Source organism: Hippoglossus hippoglossus, chromosome 2 (assembly GCF_009819705.1).
Source record: "Hippoglossus hippoglossus isolate fHipHip1 chromosome 2, fHipHip1.pri, whole genome shotgun sequence".
Taxonomy (NCBI): Eukaryota; Metazoa; Chordata; class Actinopteri; order Pleuronectiformes; family Pleuronectidae; genus Hippoglossus; species Hippoglossus hippoglossus.
Genome location: NC_047152.1, coordinates 3,558,699 through 3,577,586, shown reverse-complemented (window position 1 = coordinate 3,577,586; position 18,888 = coordinate 3,558,699). Strand labels below are relative to the sequence as shown.

Genomic DNA, 18,888 nt, shown 5'->3' with positions numbered 1-18,888 from the left:
ATCGACTTCAATGTTATTTTAGTGATTGCAATTCTTAAAATCCAATATCTAATCATTGGTAACTAATACATTAGTAAATATACTGCAACCAGAGTATTAACTGGGTTCAGTGCTATAACTGATCTTTTACTTTGAAAAGGTGTGATTAACTTCCATTATTTTCATGAGATCACAACAAAAAGTTTATCCAATGCAATGAATATAAATGTGGTATATTTTTACATCATTTATCTAAAAACAAGTACTGCTTTTATAACAATGGTTGAGTACAAGTAACAAAAATTAACTTGATTACCCTAACAAGGGTCAAGTAGTCCTTTTTTCATGGGAATAAGAATAAAGTAAAAATGAGACATCACACATTCACATGGCACATGTTGCTTCATTAGTCTTTAATAACTGACTTGATCCAGCAGATGGTGCCATAGTTACCACATGTTCATTAAAACCACATCATGTAAAAATAATTGTTTTCATGGGTTTAACTTTGGTTTCTGCACAGTATTTGGTTGAAATTACTCTGGACGACAGCCTCGTCATTTTGAACTAAATAAAAGGTTTATATTTTAATGTTCGAGCCTTGTTATGACTGTTGACATTGCAGCCATGGACTCACAGTATGGTAAAGACTACTGGGACAGACGTATAGTCCTGTCCAAGAGATCACAGAGGTTCATATGAAAAACATTTAAATTAAAGAGTTGGATGATATATCTCAGAGTCCTCTGTCTAAATCAGTGGTAAACAGTCATAAATAACTGAAGAAGATGAAGGAGAAAAAAAAATCCTGGGCTGAGTTTGAGGAGAAGGTTTTGCATTTTACACCTCAATGAAAAGATGATTTTCAAAAAAATCGAAATAAAACCACATGTGCATTAGAAAATTTAAGCCACACGCCAAGTCACGTCCTCAAAATGGCCGATAACATAAATGAAAAAACACTGTTCCCTTTGACAAGCCCAAGAAACTAATAGATTTTCAAAATACAAGGCAGAGCCCTGCAAATATACTGTCTTCAATCTGTGGTGTTCTCCAGGGCTCTAGTCTGGGACATCGCACTTTTTGACAATCACAACCATATTTCATAGTGCGACCCCAACTGGTGTCACAGTGTTTGTTGTTTTATGAAGTAAATGACGACAGGATCAAATGCTTCATGCAAGGAACTTTGAAAAGTTCTTGAAATATTATTTTTGAAAAGCTTTTGACAATACACAACATAAATACTTTGACATTCATACAGAAAAGCCACGACTTCCTCCCTATTTAATATTTTTGGGATATTGCTAACACTGTTTTTGTGTTTCATTTGAGTTGAGCAACATATAAATAATTTAGGAATAAGAATAAAAGACTAACACGTTTATTTTGGGGTGCATAATTTGACATCTCAAACAGTTCAGATAGCTCTGCATCATAAGGCTATACCAAAAAACCCACTTTGTCTCTATTATATTTTTACTTTGACATATGTTTTATTTGCTTTGCATAAAATGTGCTCAAGAAATCTGTGATGATTCCACAGACGAGCACACAGACATTGTCACAAACAAATCATTTGGTGTCAAAGCCATCGAGACGTCCTTTCTCATCACACCGTGCCAATATTTTTTGCTGCATAGATAAACATTTCATTGCGATTTGATTCGATTTTCAGATAACCCATCTGAAGAGTTTGGGGCAGAGATTGGGCAACAGAATCTTTTAGGTGTCACGAGCCTCAAAACTTCTGGGTAAAGTTTTCAGGGAAAACACCTTTGGCGGTTGCATCTTTCTCCTGCAACCACTTAGACTCCTTCACGCCCATGAGCCAGCCATCGTCCTGCAGAGAGACACATGAGTGATGGACAGCTACACAAGGCTTGCTTGAAATTTTCAAAGTGGTAGCCAGGACTTATGGTAACAAATAAAGTATGACTTGCAAAGAAAATTGTAGTTAAGCAGTGTAGACTTAATTCTAATTCTACTTAAGATGTTGCCATGTACGTAGACTGTACAAATGTTCACTAGAGAGCTGCTAGATCTTTTCTTAAAACATTAAACAGACTCTAAAAAGTTGAATGACTTAATTTTCTGCATTTAGAATTTTCTCACATGAAAAGTGTACAGTATTTTCCAATTAGTAATCCTCTTTATCACGCTATCAAAATGTTAAGTTGTTTACCCTCATTATACTAACATATGGATGTCAAAATAAAAGTCACAATAAAAGAAAGGAGGTGGTGTTTTTCATTTGGGACAAATTGAAACATTGATGGATTTAAAAAAGTTAATTTAAAATAATGGAAATAAAAGTAATTACAGAAGAGGCAAATACAGATGGAAAAGTTTAACTTGGACGTCACTGACCTGTTCGTCCGGGTTGTCAAAGCCCATAACAAGCACAATATCTCCCATCTTCAGCTCCAGCTCATCGCCGTCAGTGGCGTCGTAGTCGTGTATCGCTTTTACCTGGAGAGAAATAAGGCCAGAAGCCAAAATAAAGGTTAAGATCACATATGGACCCTGCTGTATAAACCCAATAGTAATTTGTTTCATAAGCAGGAGTACGTTGGTGGTGGATTTTCACCTTGTAGATAAATCCTGGAGGGAGTTCGCCGTCAGAGCCATTGGTCACAGCACTCTGCGCCAAAAAAATAAGCAGAATCCAGGTATATTGTTAAGGAAGTCGAAGAAATTGAGATTGGAAATCTGGGGTATTCCACTCAAAGAGGGGGGGGGGGGGGAACAGAGAAAGAGTTTTTTCTGACTTTCTCCAGATTTCTCGACTTCCAGGCTTCTACCTATGTTTATTTCAAACCCCACTGAGGTCCCACCTGCCTCCCTATATCCACCCAACTCTACCTGCTCCCCTGCATCGCCCCAGCCTCCCTGTCCCACATTGGCGCCAGCGTCATCCCAATTGGGCTCCGTGTACGGCTGAGCTGCAGAGCCTTGGTCGGCGTTCCAGCTTCCCTGGGCCGCCTCTGCATCGACCCAACTGGGCTGAGTGCAGCTCTGGGCGGCGGCTTCGTTGTGATCCCAGCCACCATGGGCCTCTGCTGGGAACTGGTCGCCATCGGGCTGTGGTTCCTGCTTTGCAGGGGGCTGTTCCTGCTTTGCCGTGGGCTGTTCCTGCTCTGCCGCGGGCTGTTCCTGCTATGGAGGTCATAGGTTGTGGGTCATTGTGGTGGGTTTGGAAGCGAGTGGAAGGGTAGGTAGTTGGATGGGAGGAGGACGCATTGTACAGTAGAGAGAAGGTGCAAGAGGAACATTGAGTTGGCAAGGGTTGACAACCCGGGGTTGTGGTTGGAAAAGCAGAGGAAGGAGGTTTTGATTGAAAAATAATGCAGTTTATTTCTTAGTCCATAAGTATAGAAAAATATAGCAAGAAGAGTAGTTGTGGTTTTGTGCTCTGAACCCGTCCTTACCCATGAGTCCCATGATGGCGTCTTCCGTGCGGCAGTAAGAGACAAGACAACTTGTAAGATGAAAGTGTGCAAAAGGTTTTCCATCATAATCTTTCCCGACTTATTTTTGCAAACAAGCATCATTGGAGCAACACAATAGTTTTTTCTGTATCATCAAACTGATTCTACACACAGAGCTTTAGAAATAAGAGCTCAGAGGCTCTGGAACAACCTGCCTGAGCAAATACTGCAGGCAAGTCAGTAGCTTCCTTTAAATCAAAGATTAAAACATACTTATATCAGACCACATTACCTGATTTTACCCAATTCTAGTATTTAGTATTGTATTGGGAGTTTTGCTGCAACACATTTTTTTAAATAACTGACCCTGAATACATTTTTCATGTATTATAACTTGTGTGCCTTTTATTTTTGAAGCACAGTGTGACAACACCTATTCCCAGGTGTGGTCAAGCACCAAATGTACTATGAACAATAAATGCATTTACTCTCAACTAAATTTTTGTTCATATTTACTTAAAGTTTATTATTGAGAGCTTTTATATCATCAATAAATCAGTATCAAGCAAAGCAAACATGCAGATTGAGGCTGGGCATGCACAAAGAAAACCATGCAGTGGATTTTTAGAATAACAGGATTTAATTCACTCTCTCACACACACACACACTCACACACACCATATTTTCTGAGCCCCAGATGACGTCAACTACATTTACATGCAGTCTAACATTTAATTCTTTGCACTATGAGAGAGACGTGATAACATCTTCATGAACAGTCTGCAGCATTTTGTATATATTTGGAGTTTTACTAATATTTCTTCACCTGAAATAGTCAAATTAAAAACACGTTGGCTTTGTTTAATGTCACAGTAACGCGTGGACACGACACAGTATCCTGAGCCGAAGCGGCTGCGCTGTAGCTCGTATTAAACTGGATGCAAACACAGTCTCTGACGCCTCAGCTCCGACGGAAATGTCATCCTCATCAAAGCACACCCACCTTGGAAGCTGGAGATGTGACGGGCTGTAAAACCTCCACATCCCAGTCCAGCAGGCTGACCCCAGACCAGGGCTCGCACTGCCTCCCACACACACACACACACACATACACGAGGTGAGGAGGGTTAACTGCGATGATTATATGACCTTTCAATGTGAAGAGACACGTTCAGCAGAAGCCGAGAGTTATAAGAACATTTTAAATTCTTCATCCTCATATTCCCATGTGTGTTTCCCAGATAGACACTTATGAGGAAGTGTATAAATGCCAGTTGTAAATGTGCTGCTATATTTTCAAGTATATTATCTCATGCTACACATTTCAAACACATACACTTATGTTGTATATGTCACAGAGCTTGGATTGACCTGACTCCTGCAAACACACTTGGACTTCAAATAATATTTAGGCTGCCCATTGCTTTCATATTGTTGAAGTAGAACAAGTAAAAGACAAAAAACTTTATAAAAGTAATCTGTGATTGCCTTTAAAAATTAAAACGTAATCATTTTCCAATATAATATTGTATTTATTTGAGTGTATAGTTGCATAATGAACCTAAACATAACAAAACATATTATGAAGGAATTCATAATGGCTTTTTAAAATGAATGGATTGAAATTAGATACTGTGCTGCGATAATGCACAGACTCATTTGAGTTAGTGTCACTGACCTCCAAACTAACCATATTTTCTACACATGCTTATGACTAAAATAAATCATTGCCCAAAAAAGATAAGTTCCATCCCTCTGTGGATGCAGTCACGCACAAATTATATATTGGTTTTAAGAAAGACTAAGACGTAGGAGGTGGCCGGTCAGTCTGACCTGCTGTGTCGTCGTCGTCGTCGTGGCGGAGTCGGCGTTAGAGTCAGGCACCGAGGCCTCGTCGTCAAACAGGCTGACTTGGTGCTGGGCCGGGTCCGGAGACAGCGACGGCCTGGGGGGAGGCCGACTGGGAGGAGGGCCGGGCCTCTGCACCGCCAGGAGGGGTTAAATCAAGACCACACAGGTGCACACATGCCGAGCAGTGACAGACAGTTAGGTTAGTACACACATCATGATCGATGAGGATTTTCTTCTTGATAATTTCCTCCTGAAACCTTAACACATCTCCAGGAAGTTTATAGTTTTTATTCACAACTACAGCATATCCTTTCTTTAAAGTCTTTTCTTTAAAATTAATCATTACTTTTTTCTCCATGGTATTTTATTTAGATTTATTATTATTATTAGAAGTAGAATCTTGCATTTCTCTAATTGAAATCTGAATGATTACAGGACTGGTGCTTTGGTGTTTTTACAGTAGATTGATTCACATTGCATGTAAAGTCTAAGCCTGAATCAAGTGGACATAGTCAGTGTGTTTCCTTTTTTACCTTTGGTGCTGAACTGGCCGATTCGCTGATGTCGGCTTCCTCACTGAGAGAGAAGAAAAAGACGAGAGGGAAGGAGCCAGAGGAAGATATTGAAAATAAAAGAGGGGGGATATGAGGAGGGAGAAAGAGAATATGTAGGTTATAACAGAGAGTGAAGAGAGGAGAAAGACAGACAACAACAAAAAACAAGCATCTGCTGTATCTCAACAGGTGACACGTGGTCGGCCTCACGGTCAGATACCCGGAGCAATACATGCACCTGACACCATCTATATGCAGAACGTGATCGTCAGATGTAAAAGTCTCACACAAACAGGATGAGTCACTTCAACACAGAAGTTAGACGAAGCAAACAAAGTTAAAGGTTTGAGTCCCGGATCAGATCCAGAAAATGTGGACACTCAGAAAACATCACAACAAAACAAGCTATATTACAAGGGGAAAAAAGTCACAATACACCAAGTTGTTGTTTATTTTATGATAAATTTAAGAAAGGCGTATTCTAAATATCACAGCATGTCCTTTAAAGGTCTGATTTTACTCTTGGACCTCTGGTTTAGTTTATTGATGAGCCTGTAGTTTAAGCCATGAGAAGCTGCATGCACAGCCAACGTGCAAGAAATGAGGATCAGCGTGCAGCGGGTTTTACCTCTTTGCACCATCTTCTGTCTTTGCGGCTGCAGTACCATCTTTTCTGCAGTAGGACGCAGTGTTATGGACATCACTCATGTGTTTTTTTGTTGGTGTGTATTTAAACCAAAGTGTTGTAACCATGGAAGGGTTATTGCACAGGCCTACTGGGGTTAAGGCCCAGGAGCCCGAGCCGAGCTTGAAACTTTTCTGTGACGTTTATTTATAGGGGGGGTCATCAGTGCTACAGAGAGCAACCACAAAGAAGCACACAAAAAGAAACGGCTGCAGGGAAACACAAAATAGCTACAGAGAGACGCAACAACCACAGGTACAAGAAAAAAGAACACAAAAAACACCAAAGAGACACAAAATGACTCAAAAGATGAAAAACAACCACAGAAGATGCAAAATCCCAACAAAATAAGATCAAAAAGACTAAAAATGACTGCAAACGTGCATAACAACCACGAAATGGCCCTAAAGACACACAAAATGACCCCACAGAGACTCAAAATATATAAAAAGATGCAAAACAACCACGGAAAGCTGCCTAACAACATCAGAAAGACACGACAGAGGCTCAAACTGCTTCCAAACCAGGCCAGATGCAGGCAAAGCAACCACCCGCAGATGCAGAATGACCACAACAATGACAAAGACCCACAAAAAGATGCTTAACGACCACAAACGGATGCAACACAAAGCATAAAGGCACATTGACCACTCAGACTCTTGTCAGTGAGAGGATGGTACTTAAACATATCTGCAACCAGTGGCCTGTTTTCCTCATAACACGTCCATGGTTTTTAACAAAATCGGTCACTCACTTGAGCTGCCGCTGCTCCTCCAGTTTGGTCATGATGTCGTTCAGGTTTTGGCTGAGCTGAGGAGAGAAATAGGCAAATGTTACTGATCGATCGAATGATCAACACATCAGTTGGATCAGTCACATGTGTGCGGGTTTACTCACCTTGCTCATATCTTTGTGGAACTTCTCCTGATGACCTGCCAGGCCCTGGAATGTGTTAACATAGACGCCAACACGACTGCGAACACACACACACACACACGTTAAAATATTTTGGACAAAGTGTAAACGGCAGATTTTGCAGGATAATGATAAAGAGCGTCCCACCTGTCCCATAGCGCAGGAAGCTCGTCTTGTAACTCCACGTTCAGCTCCTCAAAAATCTTCTGGGCTCGACCCAGGTCTTCCTCCGCCTGCGCACGCACACACACACACCCACATTTAATTCAAATTTCAATCCGTTAATCCAAAATGTTTGAGAAAGAAAGTTTTCCATGAGCACACGGGCACGCAGACAAACACACACAGGGTTTAATAACTACAGACACGTGACTGCTGCGAGGCATTCAAATGACAGGGGTGAAAATCAAATAATGAGGGTTTTTCTGTCAAATACAAATGGGGAGCTACGAAAGAAAGGATGGAAACAGTGGTTTTGATCGGGAATCTAATTATAGCGAGGCCCTGTACACGTGATCAGCACTTTGACCTCAAAGTATAAATAGTAAGTGTAAAATAAGCATTTAAAATGTATCATGGGTGTCCGAATGCGTTTTACCGCCGCTCACAGCGCTGATCACGTGCAGCCAGCTTGAGGAGGAACCGGCCTGACAGTTTTGGGGAGAGGGGAGAAGGTGGGAGGTCAGTGATGAACCAGAGTTTCACCTGGTTGAAGGAGAGGTTAGTCTGAGCCACCTGGTGGGCTGATATCAAACCCTGAGCCCAGCTGGGAGCCGCCATCTCCAACAGGGCTGCTTGCTAACCACACACACCATGCACGAGGGAGGGAGGAGGAAAGAAGAGGCAGATGTGGCAGAACAGAGGGGAGAGAGAGAAAAAAGCAAACGAGAACAATTCAAGACAAACGCAACAAAAGGGTTAATCAGCATTTAGCATGGGCCAGTTTTAATTGATAGAGACATGTGTAAACAGCAGCAGCGGTTTAAGGTGGTATGAACTGTTTATGCTTCAGTAATAGTCAACACCACCTTAATACCAAAAAGTTATTCCTTCAAACTTCAGTAAAAGCACCACACACACACAAACAGCTTATTGGATAACACAAATATGGACACACACACACACACACACACACACACACACACACACACACACACACACACACACACCACACAACCACACACACACACACACACACACACACACACACACACTCGTGGTTACCTTGGCGATCTTGGCCTCGTCCTTCTTCTTCCCTTTCTGTAAGGAGGCGAAGTGATGCCTGGCGCTGTCAAAGTCCACCATCTTCCTGTCGCGCTTTGCTATACGAGCCTGCGGGTCAGAATGTTCACGGTGAGATGATCACAACCCTTCAAATGAGATGTTAGAGTTTCTACCACATTCGCACATTTGAAGAGGTGGATTATGGCTTCAACAAATGCAGAACAACCACAATAAGATGCAAAAAGGCAAGAAAAAGACTAAAATTTACCCCACAGAGACTCAAAATGACTAAAAAGATGCAAAACAACCACAAAAAGATGCTAAGTGACCACAGAATTCTTAAACTTTGACGGTAAAACTAAAACTTGAGACACAGGCACCTTAATATCAGGAAACTGAGTCAGGTACGTGTCCATGGAGGTCACAGATTTGTCCGTGATGCTCTGGTGGTAGTCCAACCACAGCGTGTCTGTGTCCTGAAACACACAATGCAACAACACAATTCAGAATATAACAACAAAAATAAATCACACAGATCTGTATAATGCGTTTTCACACTGCCGGACCTATTGTTGTGCTCATCAGCTTTTTTATTTGCATTCTAAATATTTTTGAGCCATTTCAAGACAAAAATAATCATAAATGTCAAACTTAAAATCAAAAGCCATTTTTCAGGACATGGTGCAATGTATTTAAGGATTTATTTTGAAGTAAAATAAATAGCAACTACATTTAAATGTAACTCTTACGACATATGATGCACAGTAACGTTTGCAGCCCCGCCGTGTGAAAACCACCGCAACTGCATGTTCTATCTATAACAGTTTTTAGAGAAGATGAAAGTCTGCTCTAAAACCAAACCGAACTTCCTCTACTGCAGATCTGCTGCACCAGTGTCTCCCACGAGAGGGCAAACTGGAAACAATACCCACCAGAATAACTTTTCTTCATGTTCTTTCTCTCTCTCTCTGACAGCTGCAGAGTCTCATTCACTTTCATTTGCACCTTCAATAGTCAATGAATAACTGCCCCTCTATAAATAATGAACCCTCATCTGTGGGACACACTGGAAGCTTCCTGCATTTTACCTCCAAGTTATTGTCCATCTCCTTCTCTATCATCTCCTTCAGGATGGAAGGAGAGACGCATGCAGTTAGGAGAAAGAAAGGGAAGAAAAAAAAAAAGGAAGGGAAAGACACCGGAGCGTGAGACATCCTTCTCCGTACAAAGCAGAAGCAGAACGTGGAACGTTTTTAATTCTTTCAGGCTGTTTTAGCTGATGAATATGGGGAAGAAAAGGGGATTTAAATGATCGTTATTTAATAAGAAAGATACTTCGTGTACCATTACAACAATTTCCAGAAGCATAACAACAAGACAAGCTGAGGAAACCTAGCCGTTAGAGTTTTTGAGCTGAGGTGGTAGCAGAAGTGGTCGAGATTACGAGGAAAGAAGGAAAGGGAAATGGGGAATTTCTCCATTGGCAATTGTGTGCGCACCACGAATCAGTTTCCCTGGTCTCACCTCTGCCAACGCGTCCATCTCCTCTTTGCCAAACCAGTCGGGCTCGTACATGTCGGCCAGACAGTCCTGCAGCCGCCGTGACGCATCGTGCAGAGCTGAAAAACACAAACAGACACACAAAAACACACAAGGGGACGTTTACCATATCTGCTGTGTGTGGCTTGAACGATCTATATCGAAGGTTAAAATATAAGATCCCAAACACACTTACTTTTCACTGCTGTCACATAGGTTTTCAGGTCTTTCTGCAGTTTGGAGCCTTCTACCTAAAAGAACAAACAGTGAGTGAAGAAAAGGAGTTTGAGAGTTATGGAATAAATTTAAAGAGATGGATCAAGTCTTGGAAAAATCCTACTTTTGCACATTAACAAAAATTATCTAAAAATGCTGTTTCCTCCATCAAATCACTAAATATTCTCGACTCAATTAAAGATTTGAAAAACTGGAACTGGTGAAGGTGGACGACGGCTGCTGACCATCTGCTTGTTGAAGTTTGCCACCATCTCCTCAAAGGCAGCATCTCGGGTCTCGTCCGCTTTGCCGAGCTTCTGCAGGACCTGCAGAGGGAGACGAGAGCAAAGCACGAAAGATTTGAATCCATTTTTCTGCCGCGTATCGGTGCTTCTTTGTTCAGATCTATAAGTGGAAACATGTATGTGGGGTCTATTTTCAGGCCGCCTGTCGAAGCCATGTGTTCCCCCCCGTGTCTGTGCTTCACACCAGCTGTGTGAACGTCAGGATGTGGAGGCGAAAAATGTCAAAGGCCCTGCTGACATGTATGACAGGGAAAAACAGTCTAAGTTTTACAATGAAATACTTTGAAGAAACTTTTTAAAGTCACTGCCACATGTTAAACATGAAATATGTTCCTGGCTGCACAGGACACAGACGGAAGGGAAATGTAAGGGGAGACGGAAGGAAGGAAGGAAGGAAGGGCAATGTAAAAGAAAAGGCATACGATAAAGGAGAGAAGGAAGAAAGGAAAATGTAGGAGAGATGGATGGAAGGAAGGAAAATGTAGAGGGGGAAGGAAGTAAGGAAGGAAAATGTAGGGGGGAAGGAAGGAAGAAAGGAAGGAAGGAAGGATAATGAAGGAGAGGAGGATGGAAGGAAAATTTAGAGGAGACGGACGGAAGGAAAGAAGGGAGGGAGGAAAATGTAGGGAGGAAGGAAGGAAGGAAGGAAGGAAAACGTAGGAGGGAGAGACGGAAAGAAGAAGGGAAAATGTAGGAGAGGAGAAAGTAAGGAAGAAAGGAAAATGTAGGAGAGAAAGGAAGAAAGGAAGAGATAAGAGATTTTCATCCAGGCGGTTCAAACAAAGATTGGTTTTCAGCCGGTCATTTCATTTAGAGTCAAAACTGAAAATAAAAATAACACATGTCCATCATACTCCGACCCCACATCACAACTGTGAGGGTTCACCAGTTTGAAAGTCCAGTGTGACCAGTGTTAAAATGAAAAACACACAGGATATTCTTCCACTTCAGTAAATCAATATGTTCTCCGACAAAACTGCAGCTATTGATTTCTTTGAGATTATCAGTTTCCCTGAGTCTTGTGGCAGATAGCAAATTTGTGCGAAGTCCTGAACCAGCTTTCTTACTCATTTCTGTCTTGGCCCTGACTCTCTGTTCTGCTTTCACCTGATTCCAGAGAACGAAACCGACGTCAGGGGGGAGCCTGAAGATGTTAGAGAAGAACAAGAGGGAGGTGTCGAGCGAAGGAGAAAGAGGAAGGAAGAGGTCGAAAGAAAGAGGAAGGGGTAGAGAGCGAAACTGAGGTTCAGCTTGTCAACTAACGAGCTTCTCTGATTGGCCCTCAGCGCCGAGACAGGTTCACCCGCTTGCTCTGATTAGATGAGTGGTGATAGGTAACACATGAGGCCCTCTGCGTCCTGAGAGGTTGAATCAGGACCAGTGCTTCAAAGAACCTCTGTGATTAGGCCACGTTGAATCAAATCTAAGTTTACTTTATCTGGGTCTCTGCTACACGTCAGTCGACCGCCGGTGACGCCACGGTGAAACGAACGAGGGATTACGGAAAGCGAGGAAATCAAGACGTTGCTTTTGTTGTTCTCAGTCAGACAAGGTCACCGGTGGCTAATCTGGCGACTGACTGCTAGCACATGGACGAGCCTCCACCACCTGCCAGGCTAATCCTGTGACGGATACACAAATCACCATCAGTACGATGGAGGGGACTTCCCCACTGCTCCAGCACACCCACCCACACACACACACTCACACACACACACAGAGTCTGTTTATAGCCCTCCCAAGAAAATACATCAACTTACCCCCAAGTGAAATTCCCTCATCGCTCACTTTCCATAATGGAAATACTTCAAAGCAGAGTACTTAGAGTAAATGCACTTGCTACGTTCCACCACTAGGGATTACACATTTGTGACACAAAGTGTAACTGCTAATGCAAAAGAAGGTATCGCTCAGACAATCAATCGAGCTTTATTCTTATGGCACCTTTTGTACAGGTCATGAACCAAGAATAAGACAAAATGAATAAAGGTGCGGCCATAAAATAGATTTTTAAATCTGCATTAAGAATAAAAAACAATGAAAAAGTACACGAGATAAAAGTAAATAAAACCCATACTAATAATATTAACGTTGAAAACGTAATAAAAGTTTAAATGAAGATGCAATAAAATGTCTATAGACATACATAAAAGATGCAATTGATTATATCTATTAATTATTGTACTGGGTCCACAAGGGGGAAATTAAAATCTAATCAAGAAAAAAAGGTTCTGCATGATTAAAACAAAGTTTGGACGCCTTGCATGACGTTTTGCCAAGTTTCTCCGAGTGCATCGGTTTGTTTTCCAGGTTTGAAACCTTGTCAGTGGTGATCGGAGAGCTAATGCACGTATGTTGGAAGAAAAATTTCCGAAATGTTGAAACATGAGATATGAAAGCCCGGATCTGTATTTTAAAACTTTGCGGACGTATTAATTACATACTGGAGATAAATAAAAGTCTGTAAAAGTGCCCAAATTCATACAATTCACTGCAAAACTGAACACCTTTAGAGATGATCTAATACGTTGCATCTATTAAAATCCAGATCTATTTCTGGACGACACAGCTGACACATCCTCCGCAGCCCTCAGTGTCTTTCACTTCATTGTATTCAAATATTTCACGGTGCACTCAGGTGATCCCTCTAAAGTCCGGAGAGGTCACGTGTACGGGGCAGTTATGTGTGGGAGGCAAATGTTATTTATACTTTAAATTCAGGTACAATGGAACATGCAGGAGTGTAGAGAGTGTGTGTGTGTGTGTGTGTGTGTGTGTGTGTGTGTGTGTGTGTGTGTGTGTGTGTGTGTGTGTTCACAGAAGGTCGTAGCCGTCGGTGTTCAATTTCAAGCCCCAAAAATATAGCAGCACACACACCCGGCCAGTTTGTGGGGTATTAACAGTGATGAGGAGAAGGCCTGGGGGGGCCTAAAGATAGATGGTTACACCCTCTCCACACACACACACACACATATCTGGGCCCCGCCCCACAGGGAGGCATGCTGGGAGTCCTGGGAGGGAAGGACAGGTGCTCAGGCCAATAGGGCAACTTCGAGGTTTGATAACTTTGGATTCCAGTTACTAATCTTGAGAGTTGTAAAAATATCTCCTCTTATTTGTGTGAGTGTTGATTCTAAAATCTTTGAAGAAGAGTTCCAATATCACACAGTGTGGCTTATACTTATAAAATCTAATTTATTGAATTGTCTTTTTGTTAAACCAAACATGACAATGGATGTTTCATCACACTAAGCTTCTCTATTAACTTTCTATCATGTGTCCTTTGAGAAAAAAGGAGCCGCTCACTGAACTCAGCCCCCAAGATAAATGTCCGCAGCAGACGAGATTCGAGAGCTTTTGACAATACGGAAAATAGTCCATACCCAATTTTCTGGACCTTTCGGGTTTGAAAACTTAAGTTATGTTTAGCGGACATGCATTGGGACGTTTCAGGGGATTTAAAGTTAAAATTATAAGTCGGTTGCATTCAAATTATGCTGAGATATGTTCATTCCGGGGAGGTCAGGTTGGACATTTTTGGGGGGTTGAGGCTGGGTGAGTCCTCTGGGTGCAGAGAAAGAGCTGGGGGGGGGGGGGGGGGGGGGGGGGGGGGGGGGGGGGTAGTGTCACAGGGTCCTGCCTCCCACACCAGGTATATCCGGCTGCTTTCTAAAGGGCACCACCGCCCTCCTCCTCCTCCTCTTCCTCCGTCACCATCATCTGGATTCCACCGAGGGACCTTCTCCCAGCATGCCCTGCAGCACAGCTGACACGAGGCGCTGACACGATATCACTATGACAACCGCGGCGGCACCCATGAGGAGGTTGGGGATTATTGTGTCAGCTGGTCTGAATCAAATTATAACTTACAGTGAAATATGAAACCGTGACCAACGTGGCACCGAAGTCACCGATTCCTCGTTCAAAATGATATAACATCATATTTACCTTTGTAAGATTGTTTATACAAATGATGGTTTTAACGACTTTTTTTACAGTTTAAATTGAATGAAACCGTAAATGTAGCTGCAGATAAATGTAGTGTAAAGTGGCTTTAGAAAGTACTCCAGTAAAGTACAGGTACCTCAGATGTGTATAAAATGCAGAGCTGCTCTCAAAACACATTTGCTTCTGCACAACAAACCAGAGCCATATACTGCAGTCAGATTCAAAAATAATAAAATAATATAATTTTTTACCATCATATTCCTCTAAGAGGAATCGTGAGGCCAGATTAGAAAATGCAAAAATTGACTAACAAACTTCTCTGCTTGGATTTCTTCAGCTTAACAAAACTGAGATCTGGACACACACACAACTGTTGCATGTTGGGAACCTTTAAAGCTGCACTATTTATTTGTTAGCGATGGATCCAATGACAGTGGGATGTGTCAGGTGTTGTCGGGCGGGACTGAAACAATAACCACCTGAACGTGCAGCTCTGCAGCTAAAGAGCCAGGAAGGAGGTGGTGGAGACCAAAAATGGAGGTAAAAGCGACTAAATATGTGTGCGGATGTGTTAAGATCCTATATTTTAAAATATTAAGATAATAACTCATCATTTTCACTTCTCGTCATATGTCCGTGTTGGTTGTATGCTGCTTGTTTTGCAGTGACCACAATCATCGATTTAAGTTAAAATGTTAGCAAATAAAAAAAACAATTATTAAAATGAGTTGGATTTATGAGGAAAAACTAAAAATGTTCCCAGAAATGTTCAAGGCACGTCATATGTTTCAGCTGTTTTCAACCGACAGCTTACAGGTTCATATATGATCACACAGGTTTTACTGTGTATAGCTGCTAAAATTTGATAATTTTACAATTTCCCGTTTACTCTCCGAACACGACAGACACAGAGCGTAAAAAAGACGTAAAGTGAGTGAGTTGGACGAGCGGACGCCTGGAGGGCGGCGTGCCAGCAGACAGACAGCTGAAGCCGGCGCTCCCCTCCTCCACCTCCGCCGGCCTTCAGAGGGGAAAACGATACCCTGACCTTCCTCTCGGCTACCAGCACTTCAGCTGAAAGCCTCAGTGTCGCCTGCAAGCTTGTCTTGATCTGTTATTTGTTTTAAATTCAGACTCCTCCAGAGCAATATCCACGGAGGACAGGAGACCTTGAACTCTGTGACCGATCCTTGGATTTCAAGGTCTTTAGATACAGTGAAAAAAAAGAAATACTGAGGTCATGAATCCAAATTCCACACGTGGAACTTGACCAACATAATCAGCCACATCTATATTATTTTTGGGGTATTTTTTCCAAAAGTTTCAAAATTCACATTTCTTTCATGAATTGCACTTACTGTGAATTTGATCTGCCTCCTCTTTACAGATGCGTAACTTCTGTGTGAATTTACGATTAAATTTAACTGATTCCTGCATCAGATTTGGTCTAAAATATCAAAATGAGTGTAATCACAGAATCCAAACTCTCTTTATATCATTATATAACCTCCCTAATTTCCACATATATGGCTACAGTGCAGCTTTTACTCATCACAGCACCAACAGGGACTATTTTCTGTGTCTAAACTCTGAAACTCAGATTTCTTTGGCACTTTGAAAGACACATGCTCGGGTACAACCATTCAGTGCTAATCCACATCCTGGCAAACTCTGGTGAATAAACCCCTGTAATATTCCCTGCAGGATGCAAAACAAGGCCGATAGCACCATCCAAACTTTCCTGCAGGACTCTTATTCTGTTCCTGGTCTCATTTTTCTACATCTTCTCAAAACCTTTCTTTCTAAAACAAAAATGTTCAGATGGATGTCGAGAACTTTGTAACTTTAGAGGGTTGGTTGAAGACTACGACTCCGAAATGTGTGTTTATGATGTGTTTGGGGTGTTGGTGGGAGTTTGCACTTATTATTTTTGATAGTAAAGGATTTTGTTAAGATTAGAATGACGTGGTTTGGTATCATATCCTCCTTGGGGCAAAGGGGGGGCCAGCTAGGTTGGATGCATGGCCCCACAGGTTCCCATTGCCTGGGGCCCCCAATGCTCCTGGCTATCATCTATTTTCTATTCTACATATTCCTCTTACTCGACAAAACCGGACTGCACGGATTCTTTATGGCCGTAGAGGCTAATGTAGCGCAGAGCACCTCCCAACATCCCGAGGATTTGGATAACGGCAGTTATTTAAAATTCTGAGGAGACAGATTGTGGTCGATAAAGCAGAAACCTCGCAGTCCTCCTGCACAAAACCCAAAGAGTGCATTCACCCATCCATCACCAGCCACGAGCGCATTCTGGATTTTAAACTGGAAACACAGTGAAGTGCTGAAACGAGCCGAGCGAGAACAATACCTGGTTTAAAGTGTGACTCTCTCTGACTGACTGACTGTCGTACTGAGGTGATTAGAGGGTAAAACCTCAGCAGGCTTAAGCAACAAGAGTGATTAGGACAATAATAACTCGGAGAGAGACAGAGAGCTGCACACAGATTGTTGATCAGGTTTCACGCCGTCACTTTTAGAGCTCTTCCCCCTGCGAGAGCCGTCATTCAGTTTTTACTCCAGGGTTCGCTGGTTAGTTTGCAAAAGAACGTTGATTATTTTCAACACTATATATCGGCAGAGACAACCATCTTCCACTTGCCCCCCCTCTAGTGGAAAACTTCAGCCCTGCAGCTGGTTGCAGCTTCAGTGCCTTGCTTGAGGGCACTTCCGCCATGTGAAACGTAAAATCCCACAACTCAACGCTCGATTTACTCCTGAAAACTTACAATCTGGAAAAATGTGTTTGGTCTGGAAGCAAAGGTTCCCCTCAATATGAAAACGGAACTTTGGCGGAAATTAGGGGGCTTTTAAGGTGTAAAAACCCCTGAAACTATGCAAAGTTCTCCACTTTCCACCGCGAGTGAAAAAAACAATCAGACGGAAAATTTAGTAAGTCAAAATAGGGATTTTCAGAGAGTTTTATCATGATGAGTAGCTCACGCATCCGGTACTTTGCCCTTATTTTACTAAATCGAACGCCTTTGCAAACCGTTTTTTTTTTTTTTACATCGGTTAATGGATTTTAAGTGTCTAAAATAGCATGGAAAACACGGGGATCTTTAAAAACCCTTAAACTTTACAGACTACCCATTAAGAATATCTTAAAGGGCAACAGCCCCATTGGATTTCCAACATGACTGAAAAGTTAATGAATGTTCGATTTAGCTTCTAGTTTTTTTTTTAAATAATTAAATGCAGAATAATACCAACCAGTATTAAAATAATGGCATTTTAAGGTACATTTAGGGATTAGCTTTAGGTCACTTGGTTGGAACGTTACTTTAAGGTGTAATTAAGGGTTTTTAAACGCTTTAATGGACAAATTCAATGGATTCAGGTGTAAATTCAGATGCTGTTGCTTGTTGCTGACCCCTCAGTGGAGTCTTATTCTCTAAACCTTCCAGAAAAGCAATTACAAATAATTAGCTACAGTTAATTATCCAATCAGCTGCCTGATTGGCTCCATATCCACAGGCTGAATGAAGTGGTGTTTGAAGGTAGAATGTTGCAGGATCCAGTTTCACAGTGGCAGTAGGACACGGTGTCCTGCTGCTACGTGAGCCTGCGCCTCGGCTGAATGAGAAGTTGGGCGCTCTCACCTTCTCCTGCGCTCTGGTGAGCCTCTTCTGGACGTTGATGGCCAGTTTCCCGGCGGTGACCCCTTTCCCCATCTCGGCCATGCTTGCTCAGGGCTCCCCCGGGGGCGAGTTGTCAGGACCAGCGAGGAGGACGGAGAGGAGGTGAAGTGTCGCAGAAGGAGAGAGAGAGCCTTCCCCTGGATAACGGACGGTGCGTAAAACCCCTCCGCGGGGCGATTTGGCTCACTGCGCGTAACTCTAATCCGGGCGACAGCTTCTTAAAGGTGCAACGCGTAATTTAATCCGGGTTATGTGTCGCAAAAAGGAAAAGAGGGAGAAGAGAGAGAGAGAAAAAACAAAAAGCAGGTGGTGAAGTGCGCAAAAGGGGGTAGATTGGGATATCGTCCGGTTCTCGGCTCTTGCAGGTAATTGATGGGAGACTTGAGCTCAGATATGGAGAGATAGGATATTAGGTTTCCTCCTCGGTCATCCTCTTAAAGGCGCAGCAGGTTGTTGGTATTATTAGACACACAACTGTTGCATACATGCAACTGGTGTGTTGCTGCTGTCTTTACGCGCGGCTCTATTTTTTGCGCACTGAGC

At 42.3% G+C, this 18,888-nt stretch overlaps 1 protein-coding gene across 3 annotated transcripts; it reads right to left on the bottom strand.

Annotated features, from left to right (window-relative positions):
- Positions 1-362: 362 nt before the first annotated feature.
- Positions 363-18,847, bottom strand: bin1b (bridging integrator 1b). 3 transcript variants are annotated; one of them, XM_034611845.1, is made up of 17 exons: positions 18,307-18,847; positions 10,640-10,720; positions 10,375-10,429; positions 10,164-10,258; positions 9,020-9,115; positions 8,640-8,747; positions 7,563-7,648; positions 7,398-7,473; positions 7,255-7,310; positions 6,444-6,488; positions 5,795-5,837; positions 5,244-5,399; positions 3,411-3,431; positions 2,845-3,096; positions 2,570-2,623; positions 2,350-2,451; positions 363-1,822 (listed from the first exon to the last, which is right to left on the bottom strand). In XM_034611845.1, the coding sequence occupies exons 1-17, from the start codon at positions 18,385-18,387 to the stop codon at positions 1,721-1,723; spliced, it is 1,509 nt and encodes a 502-aa protein (XP_034467736.1). In that variant the 5' UTR covers positions 18,388-18,847; the 3' UTR covers positions 363-1,720. The 3 variants fall into 3 exon arrangements, with proteins under 3 accessions (XP_034467736.1, XP_034467717.1, XP_034467727.1); XM_034611826.1 differs by lacking the exons at positions 2,845-3,096; positions 3,411-3,431; XM_034611836.1 differs by lacking the exons at positions 2,845-3,096; positions 3,411-3,431; positions 5,244-5,399.
- Between the last annotated feature and the right edge of the window lie 41 nt (positions 18,848-18,888).

What these genes read in the sequence shown, in the direction of transcription:
- bin1b (XM_034611845.1), bottom strand. Translation starts at nt 18,387, where the DNA reads ATGGCCGAGATGGGGAAAGGGGTCACCGCCGGGAAACTGGCCATCAAC. An exon ending in GGGGCGATGCAGGGGAGCAG is followed by an intron (nt 2,624 to 2,844) that starts GTAGAGTTGGGT and finishes TTTTTGGCGCAG; the next exon opens with AGTGCTGTGACCAATGGCTC. An exon ending in TTGACAACCCGGACGAACAG is followed by an intron (nt 1,823 to 2,349) that starts GTCAGTGACGTC and finishes GTCTCTCTGCAG; the next exon opens with GACGATGGCTGGCTCATGGG.